The 27,873-nt window shown below is 41.1% G+C and overlaps 1 protein-coding gene across 1 annotated transcript in view; it reads left to right on the top strand.

The window, feature by feature from the left end:
* Window positions 1-27,362, top strand: part of PLEKHG1 (pleckstrin homology domain containing, family G (with RhoGef domain) member 1) — a 50,666-nt gene extending 23,304 nt beyond the window's left edge. Inside the window, exons 3-17 of the mRNA XM_009324135.1 lie at window positions 1,434-1,503; window positions 8,679-8,725; window positions 9,216-9,366; window positions 10,349-10,480; window positions 12,828-13,010; window positions 13,099-13,194; window positions 13,308-13,394; window positions 15,651-15,684; window positions 16,707-16,802; window positions 18,050-18,088; window positions 18,560-18,582; window positions 19,438-19,656; window positions 21,183-21,299; window positions 22,139-23,813; window positions 24,755-27,362. Of these exons, the coding sequence (XP_009322410.1) occupies window positions 1,434-1,503; window positions 8,679-8,725; window positions 9,216-9,366; window positions 10,349-10,480; window positions 12,828-13,010; window positions 13,099-13,194; window positions 13,308-13,394; window positions 15,651-15,684; window positions 16,707-16,802; window positions 18,050-18,088; window positions 18,560-18,582; window positions 19,438-19,656; window positions 21,183-21,299; window positions 22,139-23,813; window positions 24,755-25,857 (4,072 nt within the window). The 3' untranslated portion in view covers window positions 25,858-27,362. The remainder of the gene's footprint in view (window positions 1-1,433; window positions 1,504-8,678; window positions 8,726-9,215; window positions 9,367-10,348; window positions 10,481-12,827; window positions 13,011-13,098; window positions 13,195-13,307; window positions 13,395-15,650; window positions 15,685-16,706; window positions 16,803-18,049; window positions 18,089-18,559; window positions 18,583-19,437; window positions 19,657-21,182; window positions 21,300-22,138; window positions 23,814-24,754) is intronic.
* The last annotated feature ends 511 nt before the right edge of the window (window positions 27,363-27,873 follow it).

Consider the following 27,873-nt stretch of genomic DNA (forward strand, 5'->3'; position numbering starts at 1 on the left):
GTTGGATGTTATTTCCAAAACTCATGTGTGGAACAGAGTCAGTCATTATAATTAATTATTATGGTCAACGTTGCTATAGCTTGCTTCTTTTGCTGATGTAAAGGAGCTTCGCAAGTGTGGGGTATCAAGCAAGGGTCATATTTTTATTCCCATTTTGATGAAGGGAGGAATTGAGGTGTGGAGGTTAAATCATTGCTGTACAGAGTGGCTTAGTGACCACTAAACCTAAGGTCTTGTTTGTCTTTGTTCCTTGTGACTGATTGCTGATTTCTCCCCTTCCTTCCTCCAGTAATTAGAGAAGCAAAGAACAAGTCAGCAAACTTTTCTGGTTTACTCCTTTTCTTACTTACACTGGGAAATTGTGTCTGCTTAGATGGGGAAAAGGTTAGTTTTCTTGCTACAGGCTTAGCAACTCTTATGCAAAACTTGGTCAGGGAACCAGCTGTGAACTGGGAGAAAAGTAGCTCTAAATGGAAAATCATCTGATGAGTGGGGTGAAAAGTTCTATCAGAGAACAATTTGGCAGAAAACTCAATTTCTTCTCTTGTTTTTCTGAGTACATCTTTCAGTAAGACTAAAGACTTTTTGGATCAAGGAGAGACCTTTGAGGTTTTCTTCTTCTGCTTGAACTCTTTCTTTCACTGAATTGGCTTTGGAGAACTGAGTTTCATACAACAGTGAACATGCTCCCTTATTGCTTTGCTTCTGTTATAATGAGCTCATTTCCTGCTTGGCATGTCAAAAATATAAAATCCTCTCAGTAAGGTTTTATTTTTATACATGCAGAATTTATATATTCCCTTCCAGAAAACTTTTTCCAGGCTAACCATTTTTCTTCAGTGAAGAGACCCACTAAAGGTAGACAAATTTTCCTGAGTGAGCTTATTACCTTTCTTCTTGTATGTGTAATACATCCCTGGTTCTCATCTGTGTTTTTCAGACCAGCTCCTTATCTCACTCAGGCAAGTAAAGCTCCTAGAACATACGAAGTCTTTTTAGGACAGGGCATGTGCTTCAGTATCTTTTAGATTTTGTTAGTTTGAAATTGTGTTCATTGTTATACAAGCTACACAACCGTCTGACTACACCACTATAAGTATTGCAGAAGAGCTGTCAGTTTGAAGAAGGGGCTCAGCTTTGCTTAGGAGATCAGCCATCCATGGTCATTTTGATGACTTGAATTTTTAAGGATGTGGGAATACCATTTCCTTAAAGTGCTCCTCTGCCTCCAAAAAAAAAAAACCCCAGCGGCTATACATCTAGGGGGAAGAGGAGCATCAAAGGGGTTCTCGCTCCTTTTTTAGGACTCCCTGCATTGTAAGTGCTTTGGGCATCACTGCCATGACTGAAGTGCTGTCTGGCTCCGAATATACAGGTGTGTCAATTCCAAGGTATGCCATAATTGTCTTTCCTTTTCCTGTTCTTTGTTTTAGTGAACTTCTGCAAGATTTGGAAAACTGTGAAAATGATCCTGTAGCTATAGCAGACTGTTTTGTTTCCAAGGTAAGTGGCTACTGCAGGAGTCGGCAGCACAACACCAGTTGCAGAGTGATATGGGGGAATAAGATTAATTTATTAGTTTGTGAGACCTAATTTTGGCAGCTTGCATGACTTCCACCCAGAAAAGTTAGCAAATCTGTGGAAAGGGAAGGAATATATAGGTGATAGGGATATGGCTCTGATTTGCATTTTAAAAAAATCAAGAAAAATGTGTTATTTTCTTCAATAAGTGTATAGGAACTGTGGAACTATTGATCTAGGGTTCATTTTTAGATCTTTTTTTTTTTGTGGAGTATTACAGGGATTCATTTTTTCCTCCTTTTTTAATATAGGTGGTCAAGTGGTACTCCAGTTATGCCTTGTCAGGTTAAAAACAACTAGAGAATACAACTTGGCTGCATTTTTAGAAAAGGCAATAACCTTAACATACTTGTGGCCGTATTGTCCTCTGAGATGCATTTTTTCGTGAATCCAGCAGCCATACCTTTAATTTTCTTATTAAAGGGGATGTCCCAAAGTCTACCCTTAAAATTCAAATCTCATTCTGTCTGAAATACTGAACATTGATCTGACATCTTCATTCTATTGGGCAATTCTGAAGGCAAAAAGTATGGAGAAGGAAAAGTTGTCAGGTGCAGGAGAAATACAGGGAAAGAAAGTAGGTGTCTTTCATTACAGGAAACCCAGAGAGCCAGTCAGGGAGAAGGGGAATGGCTATAATGAGTAGGACAACAGGAGATGAAGTAATTTGGGCTACAGATGACTGCAGTTCACTGCAGACTTCACCAGAGAACCTACATTTGCCTTGAATCTGTAGAGCCCAAATGTGTTAAGAAATAATGCCATCTCCATAGTATTTCTGGGGGAAGAGGAACGTAAGAGGGGCATGTGGTTGTTTAAATGTGGATAATCTCTCTATAGCGGTGTTTGCCTGTCTCTGTTTAAAAAAACAAACTAACAAAAAAACCAACAAAAAACCACCAAACCAAAAAAGCCCACGAAACCATCATGTTTTAGGTTTTGTCGTGAACTCAGTATTGCCAGCGCCAAGCATTCAATATAATAGGTCTAACATGAGGATTTAGCATTAACTGGACCACTCTATTTGGGCACTGTTGTGACACAAGGGATATTATCGGAAAGGGGAGTGATGATACCAGCTTAGTGCTGCCATTTCACTGGATCACTTGCTTGAGTTGTGTTTGAGAAAGCTGTTATTTATCTAGCAATTGACCTTTTGTAAGCACTGAGAGATCTTAGTGTTGCCACTGCTACTACAAAAGTAGGTTGTATTTTTGCCCCGTTGCAATGGGGTTTATGGCATGTTGTTATCGCTCCAAATAGCCTATACTGAATTGAAGGAGAGAGAATGGGATAAGGGCAAGAGCAAAGTCCTGCTTCTGGAACGGAATAACCCCACGTGCACACTGCGTCCGGCTGACTAGGAAACAGCTTAGCAAGAAGGATCTGGGGTCCTGGCGGACAAGAAGCTGAGCGTAAGTCAGCAGAGTGCCCTTGCAGTGAAGGCCAATTGTGAGGCCTGCAGGATATCTACAGATACCACAATCTGGAGCTGGTAGATCTTTCTGCTGTATTGCTTTCTTATAGCTGGGACCACTGGGACTACTCCTGGCTGGGACATGGAACAGAGGTGGTGCAAGTGATAATAGCAAGTCCAGGAAAAAGTTGCGCTCTCGTTCATATTGGCCAGCTGAAAGGAGTTTTCTGGTAGACTTTCTGGCCATTAGTTCCAAAATCCATCTGCATATCATTGCTTGTGCTTTTTGTTCCCTTGTCAAATGCTTTTAGCATTTGTATTATTGGCAGGCAACTGCCTGATGGCTCAGAAATTGCTAGAGATTGCAGTCCTAACAAGCATTTTTTAGCTTCATCCAGACAAGTGCAAACACTTAAAAGCAAAATTAAACAATACCAAAATACCCCACAGTTCTGGTTTTGGCCGTGAAGATATCATTACAGCAACTGCTGACTGTCTTAACAGACTCCAGTTGTCCATTCTTGGTTACTTGTATCTTCCCAGCATTGAATAGTGGAAATAAAACTGCCTTTTTTGGCAGTTTGCAGTCCTTCAAGTCTTACGGGACTTTGGCCATTTATTGTTTGATTGCTTCGAGTGTGCTAGATCTTTACTGTGAGTTAAGCACGGGGATAATATGCTGAAGTCATAGCTCACAGCGTTAGCTAATGGATGTAGCTCCACTGGAGCTTCTTTAATACTTCCAGTGGAACTGTGCTTAGGTCACACGAGCTCTGGCTCTAGTGCCATTTTTTTCACCCTACTGGTTCAGCTGTGAATATCGTAGTTGTTGGGGATTTAAACGTATAATCAAGTTTTCACTGTAGGTACTGTGTTTACTTTTTGCATTCCATGAAGCTCAGTAATTGAATAAAATAATAGCCATTTCTTTCTTCAGGATTCATGGGAAATGACACAAGTTGGTTTGCACGTATAACAGAACAGTTATGGTTAAACTCTGGAGCTTGTTGGAATGAAAATGTTTGATATTTGTGAAAACATCTAGGGAGCTTCATTTTGTAAGGTCTAGTTTTGGGCCGTATTTGATGGACTGTTTCTTTGAACTTGACTTTGTTATTTGGTTTTGCTCAATAAAATTTGCTGTATAACATTTTATACTTCCCTCACACAATCATACATCACTCTGTTTCCTGTGTATAGCTTTCATGCTTGAGCAGTAAACAGCCTTGCAACTTTTAAGGGAAATAGAGTAAGGATTATCAAATCACATCAGTGCACTTTGAACAACAACTCATAATTGTGGATTTGAATCTTTACCTTAACATTTGTTGTGCTGAGTGCCCAAAGTAAATAGCTCCTAAAATGGCAGCTTTTATTTGTTAACAGACTTCAGCAAGATGTCTTTAGTGTAAACTAGCCAGTAACGTAAAACTCGCTAACAGATAAAATAACCATGCAAAGCTATGATTTTATCTAAATAGAACTATTTAATAACAGCTTGCAACATTGTATGAAATCTCTCTGCTTCCAGATATTTTAATTGGTTAATAACCGCAGGCAAATATACACACAAATGCAGAAAAGCACGCTTTTTCAAAACCTGCTGTCTGGTCATGAATTGCTGCCTTTACCTTTCTACCCCAAGATGCAGATGGTATGGATGGGTATTTGTTTAAACAGTGTGGGATGGCTGCTGCACGGAAATAACCTGCCACTGAGGGTAGAAAGGTTAGTGGTGTACTAGTTTAGTTTCTACCAGCTCTGGTTCTGCCTCTTTGTCTAGAGGAACTGTATTAACTCTAGTACATTAAATGACTTGGAGACATTTTGCTGGTAACTGTAATCGGAGGCTGAAAAAAGGGTTCCAGTGCAAGCTTAGCTATAGCTTAATTATTCACATAAAAGTTTGTTTATATGTTTTCTTGCCAGCTCAGTCTTTCATTTTCATAGTAACGATGCCAACGTTAATTACAAGATTGACTTCAGTATTCCACACGTTTACATTTAAGTGAGTTGCTGTAAAGGAGAGCTTAATTCTGGCACGTTGCTCTTCTCACTCAGCACCCCAGAAATTCAGAACATATGTTTTCTGAAAGACACACCAACAGCTTAACCAGGGGGAAAGGGAGAATTATGGTAATCTAGCATCTCATTAATGAAGAGGTCATCCAGACAATTGGCTTCAGCTTACGCTCTGACTCAGCTCATTTTCTCAGTCTCCATTTTCTTTTAAAGTGCCTTTTATGGCTATAAAAAAGCACAGTGTACCAAGAGTTGAGAGAAGATCGGGGCTGTAGCCATGTGTTTGGCACTTCACTTCGTGAGGAGGAGACACTCAGTAAATTGATTCAGCAGCGGGGGACGAGCTAAGTATAGCTGGGATCTTCTTGTGCTTGGCTTTGCTCTTCAGGGTGAGTTGTAGTCAGTGTGGATGAACTCTTGGCTTGGGTCTCAGTTTTGGTGCCCTTTACCACACCAGCTTTGGACCCCCAGATTAAAAAAGATCTCTGGAGCGATCCCAATCTTCCTGCAGAGATCTTTTTTTTTTTAATCTGGTTTGAAGACAGTTGAGGTGAACAAAATTATTTTCAAGCTAGGTAAGGATAAGACCATCCAAAGAAATCCTGATGAGCATAGTTGGTGTTTTGCTTGCGGTGTGGAAGTATTGATAGAAATATATTAAATCCATCTTAGTCCAGGCTTTTCTGTTGCTTCTGAACATAATTCACAGCACTGGCTTTAGCCTGCAGGGCTTGTGCCCTGATATGCTCCCAGTAACACAGTGCTCGCTCTGAGGAGTCTGCTGTGAAGTAGAGATGACCAGCTGGGCCCGTGAACTGAAGGTCCCTTCTCTGACTATGCAGAGGTGCTGGGTAACCAGGCAGGCGGTGGGAGAACGGCTGTCCTGAGTAGTGCGGCTTCTGTACTCAGGCTTAGGAAGAGCCTCTCTTGGAAGCGGCTCTCTTGGCTGCTCTCCCAGCATGTTCACATGAATCCTGCTGATGCCTCAGCAAGGTGTTGATTCATGCCAGCTTCCTAAGTTTGAATGACTTAACAATCTCATTCTGGAGGCAAAATATATGTAATTGACTTTCTACTGGCAGTATGCTCGCATAGCTTGGTAAAAGTAAATGCTCTCCGATGGTTTCGTTTGTTGAAATGAGATGTCGTGCAATGAAGCACGCACACATGTAAGTGCAGTATGAAATTTGGAGTCTTATCTGTTCAGGAAGCAGGGATGGTTGTGAAACCATTCTTAAAGTTTTTAGAGGTGTTAAGGGCATAAGGAACTATTTTTTTTTTTTAAATACAAGTTGTTCCAGTTAATAGCTAGACTAACAGTCTTTGAAAACCAAAAATCCCATTGAAAATAGTTTTGACCTTGTGTTAAAACAAAAACCCAAACAAAAACCAAACAACAAACCACACCCCACCATCTGCCCAAAAAACCCAAAACAAAACCCAAAGTGGAAGAGTGTGACAAGGCTCCTGGGGATTTCAGACTTGCTTTTGATTTTGTGGGGAATGTACACTCAGTCCACTCTGAAACCCTGAAATGTTTGGCCTTGTGCGTTTTACAGATAATGCTTTAATTTGTTAAAACTTCACAACAGATATGCCTTTCTTTTTTGTTTGAAAAGCAGAACAATCGTGACTATATTTATGACTAGAATATATATAGATATTTAAAAAAAAAATTGGCAAAAAATGTTCTGTACTTTGCTTATGAAGTAGTTCTGTAAATTGCATTGTTCTGTGATTGTAGCCATGGGAATATATTACAATTTTTATACCAAAAAGCCCTTAAACAAAAACCGTGTATTAATATATACATATATAAAATAAATCACCTTATTTCATCATACTGAATTTCACCCTAATGCTCTCTCTTAAGCACCCTGACTTACTACGAGTGCTAGCTAGTTTGGTAGTGATTGCCATAGAAATTTACACAGTGTAATGTCTGCAGCGCTCTGAGGTTTGTTAACTTTTGGTTTTGAGCGGAGAGGGTTTGGAGCTGTGCCGGAGGTCCCAAGCGTGGACATGGGCAGGCTATGACACATGCTCGCTGTCCCTGGGTGTGGACGCGGGGCGTAGGTACACTGCCGTAAAAACTAGCTGCAACAACAAAATGAGTCCAAGCATGAAAAACCAAGCTAAATCGTTTGTATCAAGCCTACATTTAGTTGCTTTGTTGGTTTCTAAGAGAAGAGCAGTTTAATAAGCTTACAGGCCACTAGTGAGTAAATGGGGATCACAGTCCCCTAGAGAAACAGTTATTAGAAGTTTGCTCAAGTTATTTATTTATTTTTTCAGAACAGGTAATATTGAAATCCGGCAAGAAATACTGAAATGAATTGCAATGACTTGTATGCATGTGTAGTGGCATCTTACTTTACACGGGGTCCTTATGAATCACTGCTCAGTGGAGAAATGAATGGCACAACCTGCTTTACCCCTGCAAGAGGGGGAAGGGTACTGCCTGAACTGGCTCCTTCTGATCAATGGCCAGAAAAACCCACCCCAACAATGAGAAACAAAAGCCACAGCCTGCGTCAGCCCTCTCCCTAAGTGGTGTTGCTCCTCAGAGCACTGTTGCCTTCTGTGAAGGCAGATACTTGGTCTTGCCATTCACCAGCGACCACCCCTAGGAGACGACCCCTCGCAGAGCACAGCTATTGTGCTGCAGAATGCCAGAGACCGTTCTGAAGATGCTTTGAGTGGAAACTGGGGTCTTGTTTGCTACCGGAGGATTGCTTTTTATCAGTCTAGGGCTCAGGAAAGAAAAAGTAATTGATTTCGGGAGCACTTTGCCCTTCTGCAGTGCTTTCTTAGTCTTTAGGACTCCAGCAAGCTGCAGAAGTTGCGTGTTATTTGGGATAGAAGTTGGTAGGCAGATGTGAACTTAAAGCACAGGTTTCTGGAAACCTGTTCTTGCATGAAATTAAATGATGGTGATTAAGAAAAAAATCTTAGGCCAAGGAGGAAAGAAATGGAACCCAGGCTTTTGCTCTGAGAAGCTTGTCAGCATTAAGTGTGGGCAGTTTCACTGTGGCAGGCAAGTGTGGAAACCCACCTAAATCTAGTTACGGCTTGTTTGGGTAATAGCTGTCTGCTTTCACAGAGTCATGATTCACTTTAAAAAAAAAAAAAATCACTTTTGTGGCTTCTAATTTTCACGCTTAGACTGTGCTCAAATGTGAAAGTATTTATAGTTATTTGAAAATCGCACACCGAACATAACCTGCAAAACATACTTCTCCCAGTAAGCAGGTGTGTGCTTTAGCACACAAAAAACTAGGTATGCGCAAGTCAGTTGTTTGAAGGAGGTGTGTGTGGTGGTGGGTTTTTTGTTTGTTTGTTTGTTTGTTTTTTAAGATGCATAGATTGTCATAAAGGACCTTGGAGGCTCTGTTGCAAACCCACTTGTTTTGTCGCCGTGTAGGTTTCCTTGGGTTTTCCTTCAAGTAAAGGAAAAAACTCCCCCCCCCAAAAAAAAAAACCAAAATTCAGTGAATAGGTCTCTGGTAGTGTTAGGACTATGACAGTGAAAGTAGAGAATTCATTGATCAGGAACTGGAGGAGGCGTTGTCTTGCTGTTATTGTCTTTTTCTTGCGCACGTGTTAGCTGGTAGTTTGACAAAATCTGAATGTATGTAAACCTTTCCTCCCCATGCAGAGTGAAGATTTCCACGTATATACGCAGTACTGCACCAACTACCCAAGGTAGGAATTCTGGGTTCCCTTTCTTCATTTGTCCCTTGGCCAGTTTAGGTAATGCAAGTTACAGTCTATACAAAAATATCAGCTTCTCCCCCTCCCAAATTGCAGGAAGGGTCAAAGAGTTTACCTTTTTTGTAAACAAACAAACAACACACCCCCCAAAAAAAACCACACAAAAATGAAATATGCTCCTCTAAAGTTTGTTTTGACTGTTCTTGTCATTCTTTGCTATTATCCTCCATTAGAAAATGATGGTCTTATTCTGCAGTGCTCCAAATATATAATTCTCAGTAAGAGAGACTGGTTGCATGTCAAGGGAAAACATAACTGAATGCACAAGATAACTTAAAAAAAAAAAAACCCAACAGAAGCAGCAGTGATTGCGTTAGGAACCTGCTGCCCTCTTTTACAAGGGAAGAAACAAACAATGCTTGACTTTACCTACAGACTTACGGAGATAGTGTGTCTTAAAGCTACGTATTGATGTTTCCAGGTCGGTGGCTGTGTTGACAGAGTGCATGAGGAACAAGGCGCTGGCCAAGTTCTTCAAAGAGCGGCAAGAAGCACTGCAGCATTCTCTGCCCCTGGGCTCCTATCTCTTGAAACCTGTTCAGCGCATCCTCAAGTACCACCTGCTTTTGCAGGTAAGCACCCATTAGGAAAGTATTTAGTGTAGAGCTGCTGCACGTCAAAGTTCCTGCTTCTGGTACAAGGCTGGATGGTTAGAAAGGTTCTGGGTTTCCTTAAATGCTCTTTCTTTTGGGGTGTTTGATTTCTACATATGGAGACTCTGTCACTTCACAGCATATGCATATATCTGGAGTGGGGAATTTATGGTAATCGTTTCAGACACATTGAATCAGTCTGTGCATCCGAATAATTAGCTTTTTTTGTTTAAAACTGGTCTGTAATTCTCAAGTTGTTTGGAAGATTCTTGTCATGATTAAACACTTTTGTACATAAATTTTTTGTTCCAATGAAAAACAGCATTTTTCCACACATTGCAATGCTGGGGGTGGTTGAAAGAAGGACTAAATACGTATAAACACCCCGATTGGTAAGAATTTTGTGGAGAGGAATGACTGAGGAAGTGGGAACTCTTTCCATATTCAGTGAATTGAGTTAAGCAAGTTTCGGAAATTCCTGCTTTATTGTTAACGTTTTCCACATATGTTTCCTATTAGAGAGTCATGTTCTAGTGAAGTGTAAAGACACTGATCCTTATTTAAAATGTCTGGTGCTTTTCTGCTCTCCAACTGTAAAGTAATGCCTAGTGTAATTCCATCAGGGTTTTGTAAGTGTGTAGATATGTTCCGTGTTTTAAGAAAGCCGTTAAACACTGCTGAAAAGGTCTCCTGTCAGCATGCTGCACTCTCTTTCTGTGCCTCTCTGCTCACGTCGGCTGCTGCTAGTATAGTTGCTGCTAAACTGACCGTAAAGGCTTGGCTTTGTTAGTCATCTTGTGTTAGTCAAATTGATAACAACATGCAATAATAACAAAGGCAGGAATGTTGCATTTGAGTGATCACAATGCAAAGACAAAATAGTACACATAAAACCAGTATTGCGTCCGGCTGGGAAAATTCATTTAGAAATAACAGGACTTTTTTCCCCCCCCCGGCTTAGGAAATACAAAACCACCTTGACAAGGACACTGAGGGCTATGATGTGGTGCTGGATGCCATAGATACAATGCAGAGAGTGGCATGGCATATAAATGACATGAAGAGGAAACATGAACATGCCATCAGGCTCCAAGTGAGTTCCCAAAGAGGTTTCATGGGTGTTTGTGAGCTGTTTTTGTCAATATATATGCCATTAACATTTTTTAGTTTATCTTTTCTTTTAATCTTTGTCAGTCATAATTTAGACTCCTGTTGAGTATGCCTGTGGCTGTTTGATCTTAGAAACCATGGTCATAGCTGTTGCAGGAAAATCTCAGACATCTCTACCCTACAAGCAGCATCCTGTAAAGCATTTATTTTGCAGTAATATGGAACTTAAGATAACTTTTTTTCTTCCTTTGCCTCAATTGTACAGCACTGCTGTACAACCCTAGGGCATGGCTTTGTTCAGAAGCCCTGTGGTTTCCGATTTCTCCCCTTTGTGCTGATTAATTTTGTTTTGAGGCGTTTCTTGTGCTTCTTCTTGTTTAAGTACTTTCCTCTTGGGCTTTTGAAGACTCATTATCAGTTGCTTTGTGAAAAATATAAACCTAGAAAAATGACAGTTGGAAAAAGGTTAACTTCGCTTCAAATGAAGAAATTTTGAGGAGAAAACAAAAGCTACGCCCTGAGTAACTTTTGGCATCAAGAGCAAGCTCTTGTAGACTTCTTACACATCTTTCGTTCTGTTTCAAACTTCCCAGTGAATCCTGATTTTAAGTTACATTTTCATCAGCAGTATTTATATTGCTTTAAGAAAATTGGGGGGATTTTTTTAGTTTATAAAAGGGAGTAATAGGCTTACACCATTCCAGAAATCTACATCATGTTATTCTTTGACCCTTTTTTCTTTTTAACATAAATGCAACTTATTGGCCCTCATTTTTTGTGGTGGGTTTTTGTTGTCATTTATGTGTAGGGAGAATAGGGTTACATTTAATAACATCTTGCTTGCAGCAGTGTAACCTCTGCAACACGTTGCTGGAAATGCATGCTAATGACTTTTAACAACAGTCTGCTATAAATCTGAGTAATGATAACCAGTCATATTTGGCATATAACCCTCAATAAAGAGGGTTAAATGCTTTTGGAAAAAAGCTTGGTTTTTTAAATTTATTGAACTCAGCTGGCAAATGTATGGGGTTGTAGAAAATGTTTATGCTCATAGTTACCATTTAAAAAAATAAAATCTGTTTCTGCAGCCATACGGATAGGTCTTCTGTGGGCTATCACACTGCCATTCGGACTGTAATGCTGCAACTACTGCGACAGCAGTTCCTGCGCAAAGTCTCCCTCAACAGTGGTGGACTTGATCCCTGTGCTGTACCCTGACTTATTTACAAGTTCCTGGAGAGATCTGATAAAATGCAACTTTTTTCATTTGTTATGTTTAAATTGGGCTATACACAAGACTGTTACAAAAAACAAAGTGTGCTGCTTTGGGGTTTTCTTCCTGTGAATGCTCTAGGCTGCATTTGTGTTTCAAATGTATTGAGATGTTTTCTAGCTCAATGCTGTATTAAAGTGTAATGTCCTAGAGAGACCAGCCTAGGATGAGGAAATCTGTCCCTGCTTTGCTAATGCTGCCAGGTTTAAAGTCCAATGGTTGTTTTTAAAGATTTCCCTCCTTAAGGTTTAGTCTGCTTTTAGAATTTGCTGTCCGTGCTTAAGTCCTATGTCATTGCCACTGACAGAAAAAACGAGCAACTCGAGAAAACAAGAATAGTCATAGCTAAGTGACGCAGGCTTGTGAAGATGTTCTTAGATGTTTCTCCAACCTTTTTTTGTCTTAAGTAATAAATAAGGTGAGAAATAGCTATGGTATGTATACAAATCATTAAAAATACAAAAAAAATCTTCATCTTCAAACGATCTGTTGACCAAATCACTTCTGGTCCTTTAGTCTTCTGAGAAACATCTCTTCAACCTGAACACCTCACAGAAGTGTCTTCTGTGATGGGCCTACAGGACACGGTCATGGCAGTGGGGGACCACAAAACTTCAGGAGGATACCCAGGGTGAGAGGGAAATGTTAAGAGGGATTGGTTAGGGACATAGAGGGGAGAGGGGAGCAGGCATGAGAGAGACTCACGACTGAATTACAGACTGTTTTCCGTCTCTGCAAGTCCGGGGAGATGAGGTTGTGCTCTCATTACAGGCTGCCCCAGGGAGCTCAGGGCTCTTTGTGGGGTCCATGCAGAGGCAGTAAGCAGTACTCAGGAGGGCATGTTTTGGTCTGGGCTTAGCAATAGGCCTCCAAGCACCTGACTGCAATGTTGCACATAACCTAGCAACCTCGGTACTGGTGTATGGTGACTTTCCACTGTTCGATGCTGAACACTATATAGGAGAGTGGGAATGACCTCAGCAGATTGTTTGAGTCTTCATTTCAGTAAGATCTCTGAAATGAATGTTGGTTGTTCTTCTTTGATCTGTTGCAGGAGATACAGAGTTTGCTCACTAACTGGAAAGGGCCAGACCTCACGAGTTACGGGGAGCTGGTGTTAGAAGGAACATTTCGCATTCAGCGAGCCAAAAATGAGCGCACGTTGTTCCTCTTTGACAAGCTGCTGCTAATTACAAAAAAGAGATATGAAATGTTTGCATACAAAGCTCACATACTGGTATGTCGGAGAGCAGGTGGTAATGTGCTGTCTCCAGGTCTCCCCAAAACTCCTCCATGATTCACATTGTTGCCTCTCTTTGTTACAGTGTGGGAACCTGATGCTTGTTGAAGTAATACCAAAGGAACCGCTCAGCTTTAGCGTCTTCCACTACAGAAATCCCAAGATGCAACATACTGTGCAGGTATGACAGAAACCTCCCTGCCCATCGGGTAACCTGACTGATGACTGTATGCTATTCCTGACCCTGCATAGCGCAGTAATGCATTTTCTCATGGTGCTACAATTTTTTATCAGGCAAAGTCACAGCAAGACAAGCGCCTTTGGATTCTTCACTTGAAGAGGTTAATTCTAGAAAATCATCCTGCTAAAATTCCTGCCAAGGTAAAAATTAAGAACACCCACAAAACACCTTATTGTATGTGTACTTAAAGCACTTAAAGCAATCTTGTTAGCTGCAAGTTGCATGGCAATTTACAGAAAGTTTAGACTCTGGGAGGTTAATTAACATGTTGTTTCCTTAGGTCTTTAAAAATTCCTCAGAATTAATGGGAAAGTTCCACTAGAAGCATCTACAGTGTTTGGTACAGGAGTAGAAGAATTTAACTGGGTTAGCAGCATTGCTGTCCATATTAGGATTTGCCCACTAAGGCACAAGTAACAGAGATGCAATGTCAGAAAGCTTGACTGTAAGAGCATACCTTAGCTTGATACTGCCTGTCTGCACAACACCAAGGTGTGCTAATGGCAGCGTGTGTAGACATTACCAAGCTAATTTTAATCTGTCTTGGTTAGATATCATAGCAGTGAAGCCATTGGCAGCACACACTTTGCTTTACAAATACACACACCCATCCTGAATCCTGCATCCTTAGCTGGGACATCTAGGCCCTTTTTGGTGAGATAGCTAGTAAGCTTTATGCCAGAGAAAATGAGGCACTGATATCATATTCATAGCTGTAATGTCTTAGAGTAGGGAAACCTGGTCCTTTTATTTATGAAATCCTGTCTTAGAGCTCCAGGTGGTGTTCCCAGTGTAACATATTGCACCTCTCAAAGGGTGTTAATCCTAGTTAACTCTTGCCATGACACAGAAACCACTGTCTCATGTGGAAGCAGGATTTTTTGCTGATTTTTTTTTCCACTGAGTTTACTGCTTTTTTTTTTGCCAGTATTAGTTTCACTGATCAGTTTCCCTGACATTTTTTTCAACTGAGTTTTATGCTGTAATGGCTAAAAAATGTTACCTGTGACTGACATACATGGTGCTGTACTAACTCTCATTTTCAACAGCTCAACAAAAAGAGAATTATGGGAGAAAAAAGCCTTAGGAGTTGCTATTGCTAATTCTTCTCTTATCTTTTTGTTGGCAGAGTTTATCAAAGATATAATGTTTATGCTAGTATCCATGCTTACCGTGTAAATACTCATTGCAGTTTATTAGGTTGTAAAAAAAATACTACAGCATCATCTCAGCTTTCGTATCAAGATTTTTTTTTTTACTTCTTACTGGATATTTTTTTTAATCTGTGGAAAAATTGTGTAACCAAAAATATAATGCTATTTTCTGCTCAGAGAAATAATTTCACTTGAAAAAGGAAAACTCTAACCAAATAAATCTCTGAGGTTGTCTGGTAATTTTTTTTTTTTTTGGACAAACGGGTAGTTGCTAGTTATGAGACTTCTCTCTGCCCAGTCCACGTGTGACGCCTGGTGGAAAATTATCGAACTGCACCTGTAGAAGGGCAAGCAGGTTACATAGGATATTTTAGTTTAGTTTATTTTCTTACTTATTAGCTGATATGCTTGATAAAACATCCAGATTATTTTTCCTATTAAAAAAAGGTGATAAATTTTAAGCAATCATGAGACGCTTTTTATCCTGGTTCAATCTTACTTAAACCAAATAATGATTTTTATTTTTTTTTAATAGCTGTGCCTCAAGGAAACTCTTAAAGGAAGCAAGGTTGATAGCGTTTTCTGCGCCAACAACTTCAGAGTTGAAAAATAATATAAGAGTTAAACTATTTGATTTTTAGGGAGGAAACGTTCTGTGAATCACAAAAGAAATGTGATTCCCAGATGCTAGGGCCAGTTTTGTGCCGACCCCAGCAGAATATGGAGACGCGTATTGATGGCTCTAAATTCTGGGACTTGCAGAGGGATCTCTGGAGGTTTGAGTCTCCATGGAGGAGACCCAGCATGTGCAGCATGATCTCAGCACAGCGCAGCCCCTATCTTTGAAGCCAAAGTAGCGTTGCGGTCAGATGTGCCATCACCATGTCCTCCAGAAATTCCTCGCACCAGCGGGTGCCGTAGGTACACGCTCCTCCCCTTGCGCTGCCAGAAGGGAGGTGGGCAGGCAAGGCGGAGATGCTGGGTGCAGTGAACAACAGGTTTTTGTGTGAAGCCCTGCAGATAAGCTCTGGTAAGCTCCTGCCAGCAAAATTCTTCTTCACCTATGTAACGTGTCCAACGCACAGAGAAAGACAGAAAATAACGCTGCTAACCATATTTATTAGTTCAAAAATTAAACTTGCTGTTGTTTACATATAAACTCACTACTACCTGTAATATGCAATGTAATTTGTCTTTCTACTTACAGTTTAACTTTTTCATTTGTTACTTTTTCTCTTTCAGGCCAAGCAGGCAATTCTAGAAATGGATGCCATACGTAAGTTGGTTCTTTTTCACTTTTGTTTTAAAAAATTAATAAAACCATCTTCAAAAGTTTGGCTTTAACTGTTGGTTTCATCTGAGATGGAAGAAGGCCAGGTTTATGTTCCTTGAATTATGACCTTGCTGGAAAACCCAAAATTGCGTGCAGATCCTGTGGAGCTCTGTAGGCATTGGGCTGACTGATCTGCAACCAACAAGTTACATCTCATGATGAGCTAGGAGGAGGCAGATAAGACCTTCTGTAAACACTGGCCACTCTCTTTTGCTTACTCCATGCTGACTAGATGTATGATCTTTCCTGTGTTGTAGCATAAACTCCTCCTGGCTAGTACCCACTGAAGGGCTAGCAATAAGCAAACATAGCTTGAAGAAGTATGAAGTGTTATGGCTTCTTCGTGCTGGCAAACCTGCAGCTGGAGGACAGTGAGGCTTGTGCTTATGTCTGAAGAGTTTACCTGTGTGTGTCCCAGGAGCCAGCATTAGAAAGCGCTCATGATGCTGCCTGTCTGCGCTCCGCGTGCAGTCCCATTGGCACGATCCCTGCTGTTGCGTCTTCTGCTTGCTGCCTTTGCTGGTGCAAGCTGCGTTAGCTCTTCAAGTTGCCAGTGATCCTTAGCAGCGTAGGGAAATGAGAACAATAGTCCTACGATATAAATGCTGAGGGAGTCTTGGAGTAAAGCAGGCTCGTTATTTATTTATGTACTTGTTGTTGTAGAGAATTGGTGAGGAAGGCTCTGACTGAGAAACTGGCAAACATACATGATGATGGTGGATAAATGTTGCTGGGTTAGCCATCTGGAGCAAGGCACAACTAAATAGGCAAATCGTTTCCATGGCTGGGTGGTTAACAGCTACCGTACAGCAGCATATCTTGCCAGTGTTGCTTCAGGCTCTGATGAAGTGCCACTATATCAGTCATAAAGGGACGATGGCACTGCCTCCGAAGAGAGCTGTCGAGGTGTGTGGAGTGAGACCCTTGTCACTCTCTTATTCCTTGTGCCTCTGCTTGTTCCACAGATCACCCGGGGTTCCACTACAGCCCTGAGGGAGAAATGAAATCATCGTACCAGCCTAAAGAAGGCACTGCTCCTCACAGAGTGAGAAGGAGATCAGGTGAATAAACTCCTCTACACCAAGATGACAAAAGGAAAAACAAGCAGGGCTGTTTAGGGTTGGGTGAGGCTGGGCACGTGGAATTGGTCTTTAACCTGCACTCATGCAGATTTAACATGGCACAGTATCTCTCAGATATGGGTGGAGCATCTTATTAAACAGTTGTTGTTTGTTTGATTTTTTTTATCCGCTGTTTGCATTTATTCCGTGGATATACATTCCTAATGGTGGATGCATAAAGAACAGTTGGTACTTTCTAATAGATAAAAAAATGCATATGCAGGAAGCCAATCACGTTATTTAAATCTGATATTTCTCCCCGCTGCGCCTCCCCCCCCCCCCCAGAAAAAAAAATTAGTCTCAGAAGTGGTTCCATCCTGATTATGATAGGCTTGTTATTTCAAAACATGATTACTATCTTTACTTAGTGTAATGTCTGCCTTATGGATAACAGAGATTTGAGAGGTGGTTATGCTAACTTTGGGGCTTTTTTTCCTCCTAGCTCGAACATAGATCCATAGTCACTGTTAGTTTCCTCTTGAAGCCACTGCCAATGTCTGTGTAGTTGGGTGACTTCATATTGCAGTCACTGTGTTCCCCTCTTCAGCTACTTAAAGATCTTTCCGGTTTGGAGTGTGTAACGTTGTGTATTGGGAATGACTTAAACAAGGTTCGTGAGAGTATTGATGTAGTGATTTACCATACAGCAGCATTTGTGTCTGAAAAACAATCAAATTTTAATTACTTTTCAGGCATCTTCCTTCGTTTCTGAGGCGAAGGATTGCATTGGTGCTGCTTTGCCTGTAAAAGGAATAATACAAAATCCTGATCAAATGGCCTCCTACGTAACGTTCAGCTACTTACACTTTTAAAGCCCTGCTAAGCCGTTGGTACCTCGTACATATTTCTAATAGGAAACCTCCAGCAACTTAGAACAGTAACAGAGATGACCAAGTCTTTTGAAAGCAGGAATCTTAACATGGGATAAAAATTTACGTGTGGCTTGTTGTATGGAGGGCAGCTGCTACTGCATTAAGAAACATGTATGTTCTTTGGTAACAGCTGTAGGTTTGACACTTCAACAAATACTTTTTTGTGACGAAATTGGGTGATTAAGAAATGAAAATCAGGCTTCCCTACATGGGCTCAGAAGCTTAAATTTTGGTATCCGTGTTATAAAAGGTTGGCCAAGATGCCGATATCTTTCTTCAGAATGCTGGAGTGCTTAAACATGTTGTCTTTTTCAGAACCCTCATCTAGAGTCCATAAAGTTTTGAAGTCAAACGGTAAGCTACTTCGTCTACTGTTTATTGACCCAGTGCTTCTGTACTTTGTAGAACAAGTAAAGATGGATCCTTTTCTCCTATAACTTTCCATAAATACATTGTGGAGGGAGGAGGAAGTGTGCAAAGAAAACAAAATGTTAGTGTTTAAATCTAGTGTCTGCTATTCACACTTGGGTTCTGGTCCTGTAAACATCCTAGCCACTGGCAACTGGACACGCAGAGTCTTGGCCATTGTGAGTAGTTACTCATGTCATATCAGTGTTGCAAAATCAGGACCTCAAGTGGAACCGTGGTAAAGCTCATGCTGTCTCTGTTTTATCAGAGACACTATAGTCGGTTTGCTCAATTGCTGCTGCATTTAAGCCCCTTTTGGGAATTTGTAAGTGGAATATTAGTGTAGCATTAAAATGGGCATAGACTGACACCGGTTTGATTATTCACTTACGATGAAGTATTTCTTTCTGTTTTCAGATATAAGTCCAGATATGCAGAAGGTAAGCTATTTCTTATATTTCTTGTTTTAACACATTCAAATGACTTAGAGTACAGTATTTACTGTAGAATCTGCATCTTCTTGGTTGTGTTGATTTTAAGAACAGAAACAAAATCGTAAATGTTGTTTAGCATCTCCAATAAGATTACTAGAATGAAAGCAATAGAAATACAGCTAACTATTTCAGGAATATCTAATAAAGAAAAAATTACTGATCCATATATTGTTGTACTTTATAGTACAGTACAATCAATTACTAATGCTACAGGGTACTTAAAAATGCCACTATAATCACAGAAGTGCTGTGTATAAAGGTGGTGTTTATTCTTTGGAGCATATTGTCTTTGCACTTATTAAATAAGACTGGAAAGTTTCAGCTTATTCTGATATATATATCCCTCTCATGATATATGACCAAACAGAGCAGATACAGCTTACGCAGATGGAAATGAGCATTTCTAATTTTTACGTTTTCTGTAAGAATTTGTAATGAAGTTCCCAGTGCAGTTTGAAAGTCTCATGTTGAATTTCAGGTCCTAGGGTTTTATTTGGGATGGAATTTAAAGTGGGCATGTGTGGAAGATTTACAGACAGGGTGCATTAGATACGACTTCACTGGGATACCATAACACTGAAGCCCATGATTGGGGTGGGGGTTTTTGCGTATATTTTTTCAGTTCTAAATATTCTATAGAAAAATACTGATTTTTTAAATGTATTTCTTTATAAATCTCATTTCAGTGCAGCTAACAACGTAGCTTAAATGTTGCCTTTAAGTCTGATGTTAAAACAGTGTCTTACTAAAATATATAATCTCTATAAACTTCTAATCAAAGTTTTGTGTGGTTTTTTTAAGCGGATCAGTATTGAAGGAGCCCTATTATCTCAAGCCACCAAACTAGGATCAAATGAAGCCCTGCTGAATTCTAGGAAGAAGGTTCCATTGGAACCCAGTGTGCTGGAGAGCCAATTTCAAGAGTCTATTGAGCCAGCCTACAGCAGCGATCAGGACGAAAATCTTCAGACTTCTGCTACGGAACAGATTGATGCTGATGATGAAGAAGAGTCTGAACAGGTAGGAAAAAGAAGGGAAAAAATAAAATCCTTTTTCCCTGGCGAGGATGGGAGAGGGATTAAAATGATCTGTAAAACAGCAAGGAGGCAGGAATATGTTACAAGTGTTTACAACTTCCTCTCTTTAGAAATACTTTTATTTAGACCTCACACAACACCCTCTTGCATTTTAACAGAGAAGATGTAAAATTAGTCCCTATACAGAGGAAGAAATCCCCACTGCTTGAAAGAGATTTTACTTAGTCCTTTGCAGTCCTCAAGCCTAGTTCTGACAAAAAGCTATTGCTTTTACCTGTTGTGCACAACTGACCTTTCCTTGCTTCTCCAGCTGATGCTGTGAAAGAAACCTTTTTAGACCACGTGCAGAGACGGTGCCTTCAGGTCTCAAAAGCAAGGTCTTGAATATTAAATGAATGATTCAGGCACTGCCACATGTGATGTGATGTTTCTTGACCTGTGAGCTGCTGGCAATAGCTAGGAACGTGTGAACTCTAATAGGAGAAGTTGTGAGTAGGATTTCTGAAAATGCGGTTCTTTATCTGTTACTACTGCACAGGTGGTAGTTTTCCCCACTCTGCATGATGTTTCCACACATATGTAGTACTTCTGAAGGACTAAAACCCCAGCTTTGAAATGTGTCTGTATTAAAGAACCTAGATTTTCAGTTTGTTTGGGTTAGCTGATGCTGGGGTCATATCCTTGTGTGGTCCATTTATTTTTGTGAATTATCCAAAACCTATTATTGAAATTCTTTTGAAGCTTACTGCACACTTCCTCTTTGAAATTACACTATTTGCATTGTAAACCTTTGATAAAATAGTATCTCATATCAGTGTAGTGCAGTGTCTTGTAATTCTCCCTCTTCCTCGAATGAGTAAGTGCCAAAGAATACCACTATAAAAATGTATAATAGTAGCTTAGTGTTTAATCTTAGGTGTAGCAACAATACCTTCTCTGATTCCTCCCCTTCCCACAATGCGTGCCCTTCACTCTGAGTTAATTTGGACACTGCCCAACACGTAACTTTCTGGTCTTCTGTTTGTTGGGTTTTTTTTTCTGGGAAGTTGGATGATAGCATATTTTTTATTTTAGACCTCTTTCTGGCTTTCAAGACCGCAAGTGATAGTGACACTATCCCCTCCCCTTTTTAAAACCAAAAAGAATGTTGAAAATTGAATTTTTGTGTGACCACCTTCTTCTGTTGTAACTTTGGCTGTGAGATTAAGCCCTTTCCCTTGTCCAATTTCTATGTATTCTTTTACATCTATATTTTTATACACAGATTCTGCTTTCAACCCCTTTTGACAAGCTGTATGGATTGATATCATTTAATTGGTTATTGTAAAGAAAGTTTTCTAGGCTCTGAATCATTCTTGTGGCAGTGCTCTGGCTACTCATGAGCATTTTGTCCTCCCAGTGTGGATACCTGGCCTGTTCTAGCTGCTAGTAATTCTTCTGAACAAGACTGTACTACAAAGAACTGTAGATTTTATTACCCCTCCCTTGCTCTTTTCTTTTAAATCGCAGGGAGTGCAGCAAAACTCACTGCAGAAATCAAAAGGGGGAAGAAAAAGACTTAATAGTCAAGCTGCTGAAAATGTTGAAAAACGGAGAAGTGTTAATCTCAACAAGTGTGAAATGCAGGTACATTTTTTTTTTTACTTCTGTTTTGCTGTGCATCGTAGATACGTCAAAGAAATCTGTGTTTTTCCTAGGTAGACAGATAAGTCATCTTCTGTTTATGTCATGTATTAATATTCATATAATTGAAATATTCATCTGTATGATGAAAGACTATTCTTTTTGGGGCAGGGGAAAAAAAAAAAAAACAACTAACCAACAAACCAATCAGCATTAACTTAAGCCAAAAGGAATTATCTTTCCCTCTCTTTCCCAACCTCTGGCCAGAAACATCTACAGCATCCTTCATGTTAGCATTAGCAGGCATGTGGCCTTGCTGTAAATTAGATCTGCTAGCTGAGCTGGATGAAAACTCACCCCAGAAAGAAAATGAAATTTTCAGTGGCATGTGCTAGAGAGCATAACATACCTTTCTGCTAGGGTTATAGGCAAGGGGAAAGAGAGGAGAACAAAACTTTTGGCACAAACCCAGAGTCAGATTAGCTTAATCCAACTGTGAAACTGCAGAGTTAGCATAAAAGGTTTAATCTAACTCCTGCCAAACAAACTTGCCTTTAATTACTCATGCGTTAACATAAGCCAGTGTCTTGTATTTGAAGTAAGATGTTATTAAATGCCAAGAGTGAACTCTGAGCCATGGTAAGGATTAGGAGGCAAAGTCATCTGGCGTTGCCACCTTGGCTCCCTGGCTCTCTAGCAAGGAGCCTGCTCACCCTGCCCGTCTCCACCTGACGCCATGCTGTGGGACACGCTGGTGCTATGGGAGTTCAGTGAATGGAGGGAATTGCTGTATTATTGCAGGGGATAGGCTAATGTTACCTGCATATTTCAAATCTCCACAGAGCTCCAAGGACCCTTCAGATGAAGAGTCAACCCAGTTGAATACCGGTCTTCCGTTTTCCTGCACAGCTAGACAGCCACAGTCGCCTAGACAATTCAACACACCCCAGAGCAACTCGCTAATCATGAATATCCTGGGAGGAAGTACCTCTGTCAGAAACATCTGGACTGACCATCAGATCAGGCAGGCATTGTTTCCCAGCCGGCGTCCGCCTTACGAGAATGAAGACGACGAAGACGACTATCAGATGTTTGTACCATCAGTGTCTACATCCAACACTTGTTCAGCTGTTGGTGGAGAAAGGAGGGGTTCTTCTGGGCGGCCATGCAGCTGGCACTTGGGGGTAGTGCATCAAAATGAGACTTCCAGCCCCACTCGTCACAAAATTGTTAGGCGGGCCAGTAGCGCTGGTGAAAGTAACACGTGTCCAGCCAGTGCAAGGTATAAAACGGGGGAACGCAGTTCTCGAAGGGAAGTGAAGAGAGCAGAGGTGAGCAGTATGAATGCGTATCCCGAATCTTCAGAGGAGCTGACCATTGATGATATTGAACATGTTTATGATAATATAAGCTATGAAGACTTAAAGCTGATGGGTCTGACAAGAAGGGAGGAGACAGACCGTGGTCCCCAGAGATCTGCTAGAGACTCTCTCTACGAGGCTGAAAACAAAAGCAGCTTGGACTCACCCTCCAAAAAGAGGACAGCAAATCAAAACAGAGCCTCCATTCGTGCTAGTAGGGATGAGATACTACTCAGTAGAGAAGCACCTACTTCAAGTTTGGATGAGCTCAGGATCGTAGAAGACAACATCTATGACACCATAGTGCTTCCCAAAACACCACTATTGAATTTTAAATGTGACCCCTTAAAATGCTCTAAAAGGCGGAGTTTTCTGGGCCTGGAAAAAGACTTCGCATGTTGTGACAATCTACGGCAGTTTGTTTCTGAAGAGAGTCTCCAGTTCAGTGAAGATGAAAGTCCTTACCATCGTGTTCCTGTCGACAATGACTATTTGAGCTTAGTAGATAGCTCCTCCAACTCGGATTCACTCTCCCATAAGTCTGCAGCAGATAAACTCTCAGAGGAGGTAGATGAGATTTGGAATGACCTGGAGAACTACATCAAGAAGAATGAGGAAAAGACAAGAGACCGTCTCCTTGCAGCCTTTCCTGTTTGTAAAGATGATATGCAGGAAAGGTTGCATGCTGGTAGTACACCTGAACTGAGTAAAGATGCAGAGTACTCACTGTCTACTCTCTCTCTGCCAGAAACTCCTATTTTCCCTAAAACTGTGAAGCCCAGAGCTGCCACCTTAAGCGAGGCTAATCTCAGGCTTGAAGACACTACACCGTGCAAGGAGAACTCTTTTATGAGTCTGAACAGATCTTCCTTCTCCAGTGAGATGCCTTTTGTAGACAGCCCATATGAATCTGCCAATAGTGTTCTGTCCAATGCGCATACAGAGGGCATGGAAAATGACTTGGCTGTAGTGGATAAAACAAAGAACAGAGTTTTTATGATGGCAAGGCAGTACAGTCAAAAAATTAAGAAGGCTAACCAGCTTTTGAAAGTTAAAAGTCCAGAGCAGGAACAGCCAGCTAGCAGACAACAGAAACTGAAACACAAAGATCTTGCTGCCATTCTGGAGGAGAAGAAACAAGGCGGTCCTGCTATCGGTACGTCAAAAATATTTCTATACAGATATATTTTTTAGTAACTTTCAATGAAATTTGTGTACTGAACTGGAAGATTATGAATTTTCCCCACCTTACTAGCTGAGTATCAGTATTGCATTTTCTGTGTTACTACTGAAATGAGTTTTCTGTGAGTGCTTCTAACATGAATAGTCCTTTGTATCGCAATAAATTCTTGTTGTTACTTGATAAAATTGGGAATAAATAGTGGGGTAGTGTCAGGAAAGATCAATTCAGCTTAGGCTGGAAATAGAACTTGCGCCTGAAGCACTATTGGCCTCTTTACAGAAAAGCAGTTATCTCCTTTAATAGTGTGATCTTCAGAGTTTGACAAAAAGGTGTATTTCCAGGTGTGTTCACCTTCTAACAAGTCACGTAGATTTGCTCAGGTACCATCCACAATCACACTTATAAGCATAAGGAATGGGGTCAGATAAGAAAGAGGTGGTCTTCTTGCTCTTTCTAATGAATGTGCAAAGTCGTGGATCTGCAACAGCTTTGGAGCTATTTTTGTCCATAGTCAATTGAAACAAATTGGAGACATGGAGCCAGCGGACTCCATGCACTGGAGTGTCATTCTTGCCGCCTTGTGATATTTATAAAAGTCCCTAAATATCTTATTTACCAGCCCATTTTCAGAATGTTCTTTTCCATTTAACATGAAACAAGCAGCGTATTATTGGAACCGTGTGCTACATTGCGTCCTGCATGGCTGTTCACTGTTGCAAGACATTTTATGCTTCTTTTTTTCCATACAACGTACTGGAATGCAATGCAATGCACGGCTCTTCCGCTGATGATATTGACACAGCTGTAAACTTTTCTCTTGACGAATACAAAGCGTCTTGGGATTTTTAAATTTTCACGCGACTCATTCAAATGGATTGCTTGTCTCTGCTAAGTTAATTCTCTCTCCTTTCTAGGTGCCAGAATAGCTGAATATTCCCAGCTTTATGACCAAATCGTCTTTAGAGACAGTTCCCCTAAGGTCCAAAAGGAAGCCTGGGCCACCCCTCAGGAGCCATCAGCCGGGAGGTTTTCCACACCCGTGGCTGTCTCTCCTCCCCGTTCCCAGGCTGCCAGTGAATGCTCAAGAGCAGAAGATTGGCTTTTGCATTCTACGTACAGTAACGGTGAGCTGGCTGATTTTGCTCCCTGGCCTGAATCCCAAGACCCAAAGTCCAAGAGCTCGTATACAGAAGCTGGTACAAAAAGCAATTCAAGGCAGTTGCCATCAGCAGGCTCGGTGCCTTCCCTTCAGATTTCTAACCGTTTGCACGTCCCAGCGCAGAGGTGGAGCGCCATTATAAGCCAACCGAACAAAGAAAATTTACATCAAGATCACATCTATAACTCCCTTGGAAGAAGAGTAAGCAATGTAAAACCACAGGCATACAGCAGGTCGCAGTCATCTTCCTCAATTGTGGTCAACAGGTCTGGAGAATCAATCATGTATCCTAATGAAATGGACAAGAAAAAGCTGCATTCAAATAGGAACTTCCGATTCAACAGCCATCAAACACCGGGTATTGCTTCGGGATGTACGGGGCCTGATACGAGAAAGCAGATCCCCGAAAACTGTTCAGATATGATTCTGCAGGATTCTCAAAAAGTCCTGAGAGTGAACAGGGCCTCCCCGCTGACAGCACAGATGGCGACTCAGAACTATTTTTCTAATTTCAAAGATACTGAAGAAGGAGAAGGGGATGATGATGACTATGTTGAAATAAAGTCTGAAGATGAGGGATCTGACTTGGAGACTTCTCAGAACCAAACAAGGAAGTCGGATCCTAAACCGCGTAATGCCGACGCTGCTCCTTCTGAAACGCTCTGCGGCAAAACTGTCTCTTGTACTCCTGCAAAGTCCGCCAGCAGCAAACACACGCTTACCCCGTATCTGACTGCATATAGTGATTCAGATAAACTGAACGACTACCTGTGGAGAGTACCGTCTCCCAATCAGCAGAATATTGTCCAGTCTTTAAGGGAAAAGTTTCAGTGTCTCAGTTCAAGTAGCTTTGCTTGATGCTTTCAGTAATTTCTAGCTGTACTGCCTTATCGTGACAGAGGACGGTCAGTACTGGCATCGTATATTTCCATAATATTACACAATCAGGCGTTGTATCACAGTAATATTGTAAATAGATGTGAAATGTATCTTTTTTTCAAATGGTTCAGAATCCTGGAAGTGAAAAAGGCCACGTGTGCGCACTGTCTGGGGTCTCGCTCCGTAGTGCAGGTGGACTTCTCATCTCCTGTTTAACCTTTGCATCTCTTCCCTTGTTAGGTGTGATACCCTTTGATTCTTACCGTCGAACCAGGTGTGGTGCCATTTGATTCTTAAACCATTGTATCGTGTGGAAACCTTAGTATTTGGACTTTCGAGTTGGTGGCCAGTGTTCTGCATCCAAAATACCCCTGTGATTACTCTGGTTACATATGGGAGCATTTAGATGAGCAGCTACTCCTGTGACTGTGCAGATTTCTGAGCAGGGTTCTGGTAATTACACCGACACGCTACGTGTGCAGTTGCACATACCTTTTGCACGTTACTTTTTGTCAGGCAGATTCCAAGTGTGTGGGACCAGTGCATACGCTACGTTACTTTGGAACAGGCTTCTTATGTTTTAAACAAAATCTAGTCCTAGTGCTTGCGAGGGATGCCAGACTGATATCTGTCTGAAGCCTCTTCTGCTTTCTATAACTGCATAGTAGGCAGAGGATGGGCAGCGGCAGCGTTTTATGTGAACCTGTGGATGTGACGCAGTCCTTGCCTGGAGGATGTTTTGGGCAGTAGAAGGGGAGCTCTGCTGCTTGTGAAGATGACTAGACCGGGTTTGGTACCTCTAGCGATCATGGTGTTTGTGACATTCAGGCAAAATTTTGTGTATCTTGTAGCACAGAGCCCAGCAGCGGAAAGCCGCCGGGTGTGAATTTGCCAAGTAGCTGCACCTTATACGCAGTGGCCTGCAATGTATTCATTTGAGTCCCAAAGTCAGTAAGCCTGAGAGAAAATCTGGATTTGGCCAGATGCTTGGGTGAAATATTAATCCTGAGGCATGTTTGGCGCACAGGGTGTTTCAGCGATACTGCTGGTTGAGTTACAAGCTGCTTTCCGCAGGGAATGTATCTCCCGTAGTAGGAAATGATCTTTCCTGCCAGAGAGGGGTAAAATACGTATTTTCTAAACTAGCCAGGGCTGAATCTGATCCAATTTATGTACAATGAAAGTAGCTTAAAAAATGAGAATACATTCCATTCTTTTGCAAATAGTGTATGGAATAGATGCTGCCATTTACAACAGGAACAGGCTTTCCAATACGATGCACATTTAATCCCCTTCGTCATCTTTGTTGCACAGCTTTGGATTCTGTTACTTGAAAACATTGTACCTAAAGGAAAGCCTAAATATTGTCTACACTGATCATCTTGTGTGACTGTTGTTCTTCTTTGGTGCTTAAATTCTTCAGATTATGTGGATAAAGCCAGTACCCACTTAAACATATCACTAAATAAAGGAGTTTAACTGAAGTACTATTTTTACTAATCACGTATCACTCCCCTCAGCTACGGAGCACTGTACTTCCAGAAGGGCCGACTATTTACTACATTGGTTACCATGAGGAAGACCTGAAGTTATCGGTGTACAGCTAATTACTTGTAGACTAAGATTTAAGGACTTGAATTTGCTAGAACGGATTAAATTATTTACCGCACGTATCTTGCGTTGGCTAGGAATTGTTATTCTGAGGGCTGGTTGGTCATCGTACTTGCTAGCTGGTACCACAGGGATACGTGTTACAGTCAGCGCATCCACTGTGATAGGACCCGCATCTATCTGGTAAAATCCGACTGAGAAATAATGTTGTACATATTTAAGATGCCGTAGCAGAGCCCGTATTTATTTAATATAGCTTGTAAAGTATTGTAAATACGAATAGAAGTTAAATCTGTGCTTTACCCACGCACGTCTAGATTTGTTTAAACGGCTAGGGGGATGTTGTTTAACTCGCATCTCAAGCAATCAGTGGAATTGGGGGGG

The sequence above is a fragment of the Pygoscelis adeliae genome, unplaced genomic scaffold, assembly GCF_000699105.1.
Source record: "Pygoscelis adeliae isolate BGI_AS28 unplaced genomic scaffold, ASM69910v1 Scaffold105, whole genome shotgun sequence".
Taxonomy (NCBI): domain Eukaryota; kingdom Metazoa; phylum Chordata; class Aves; order Sphenisciformes; family Spheniscidae; genus Pygoscelis; species Pygoscelis adeliae.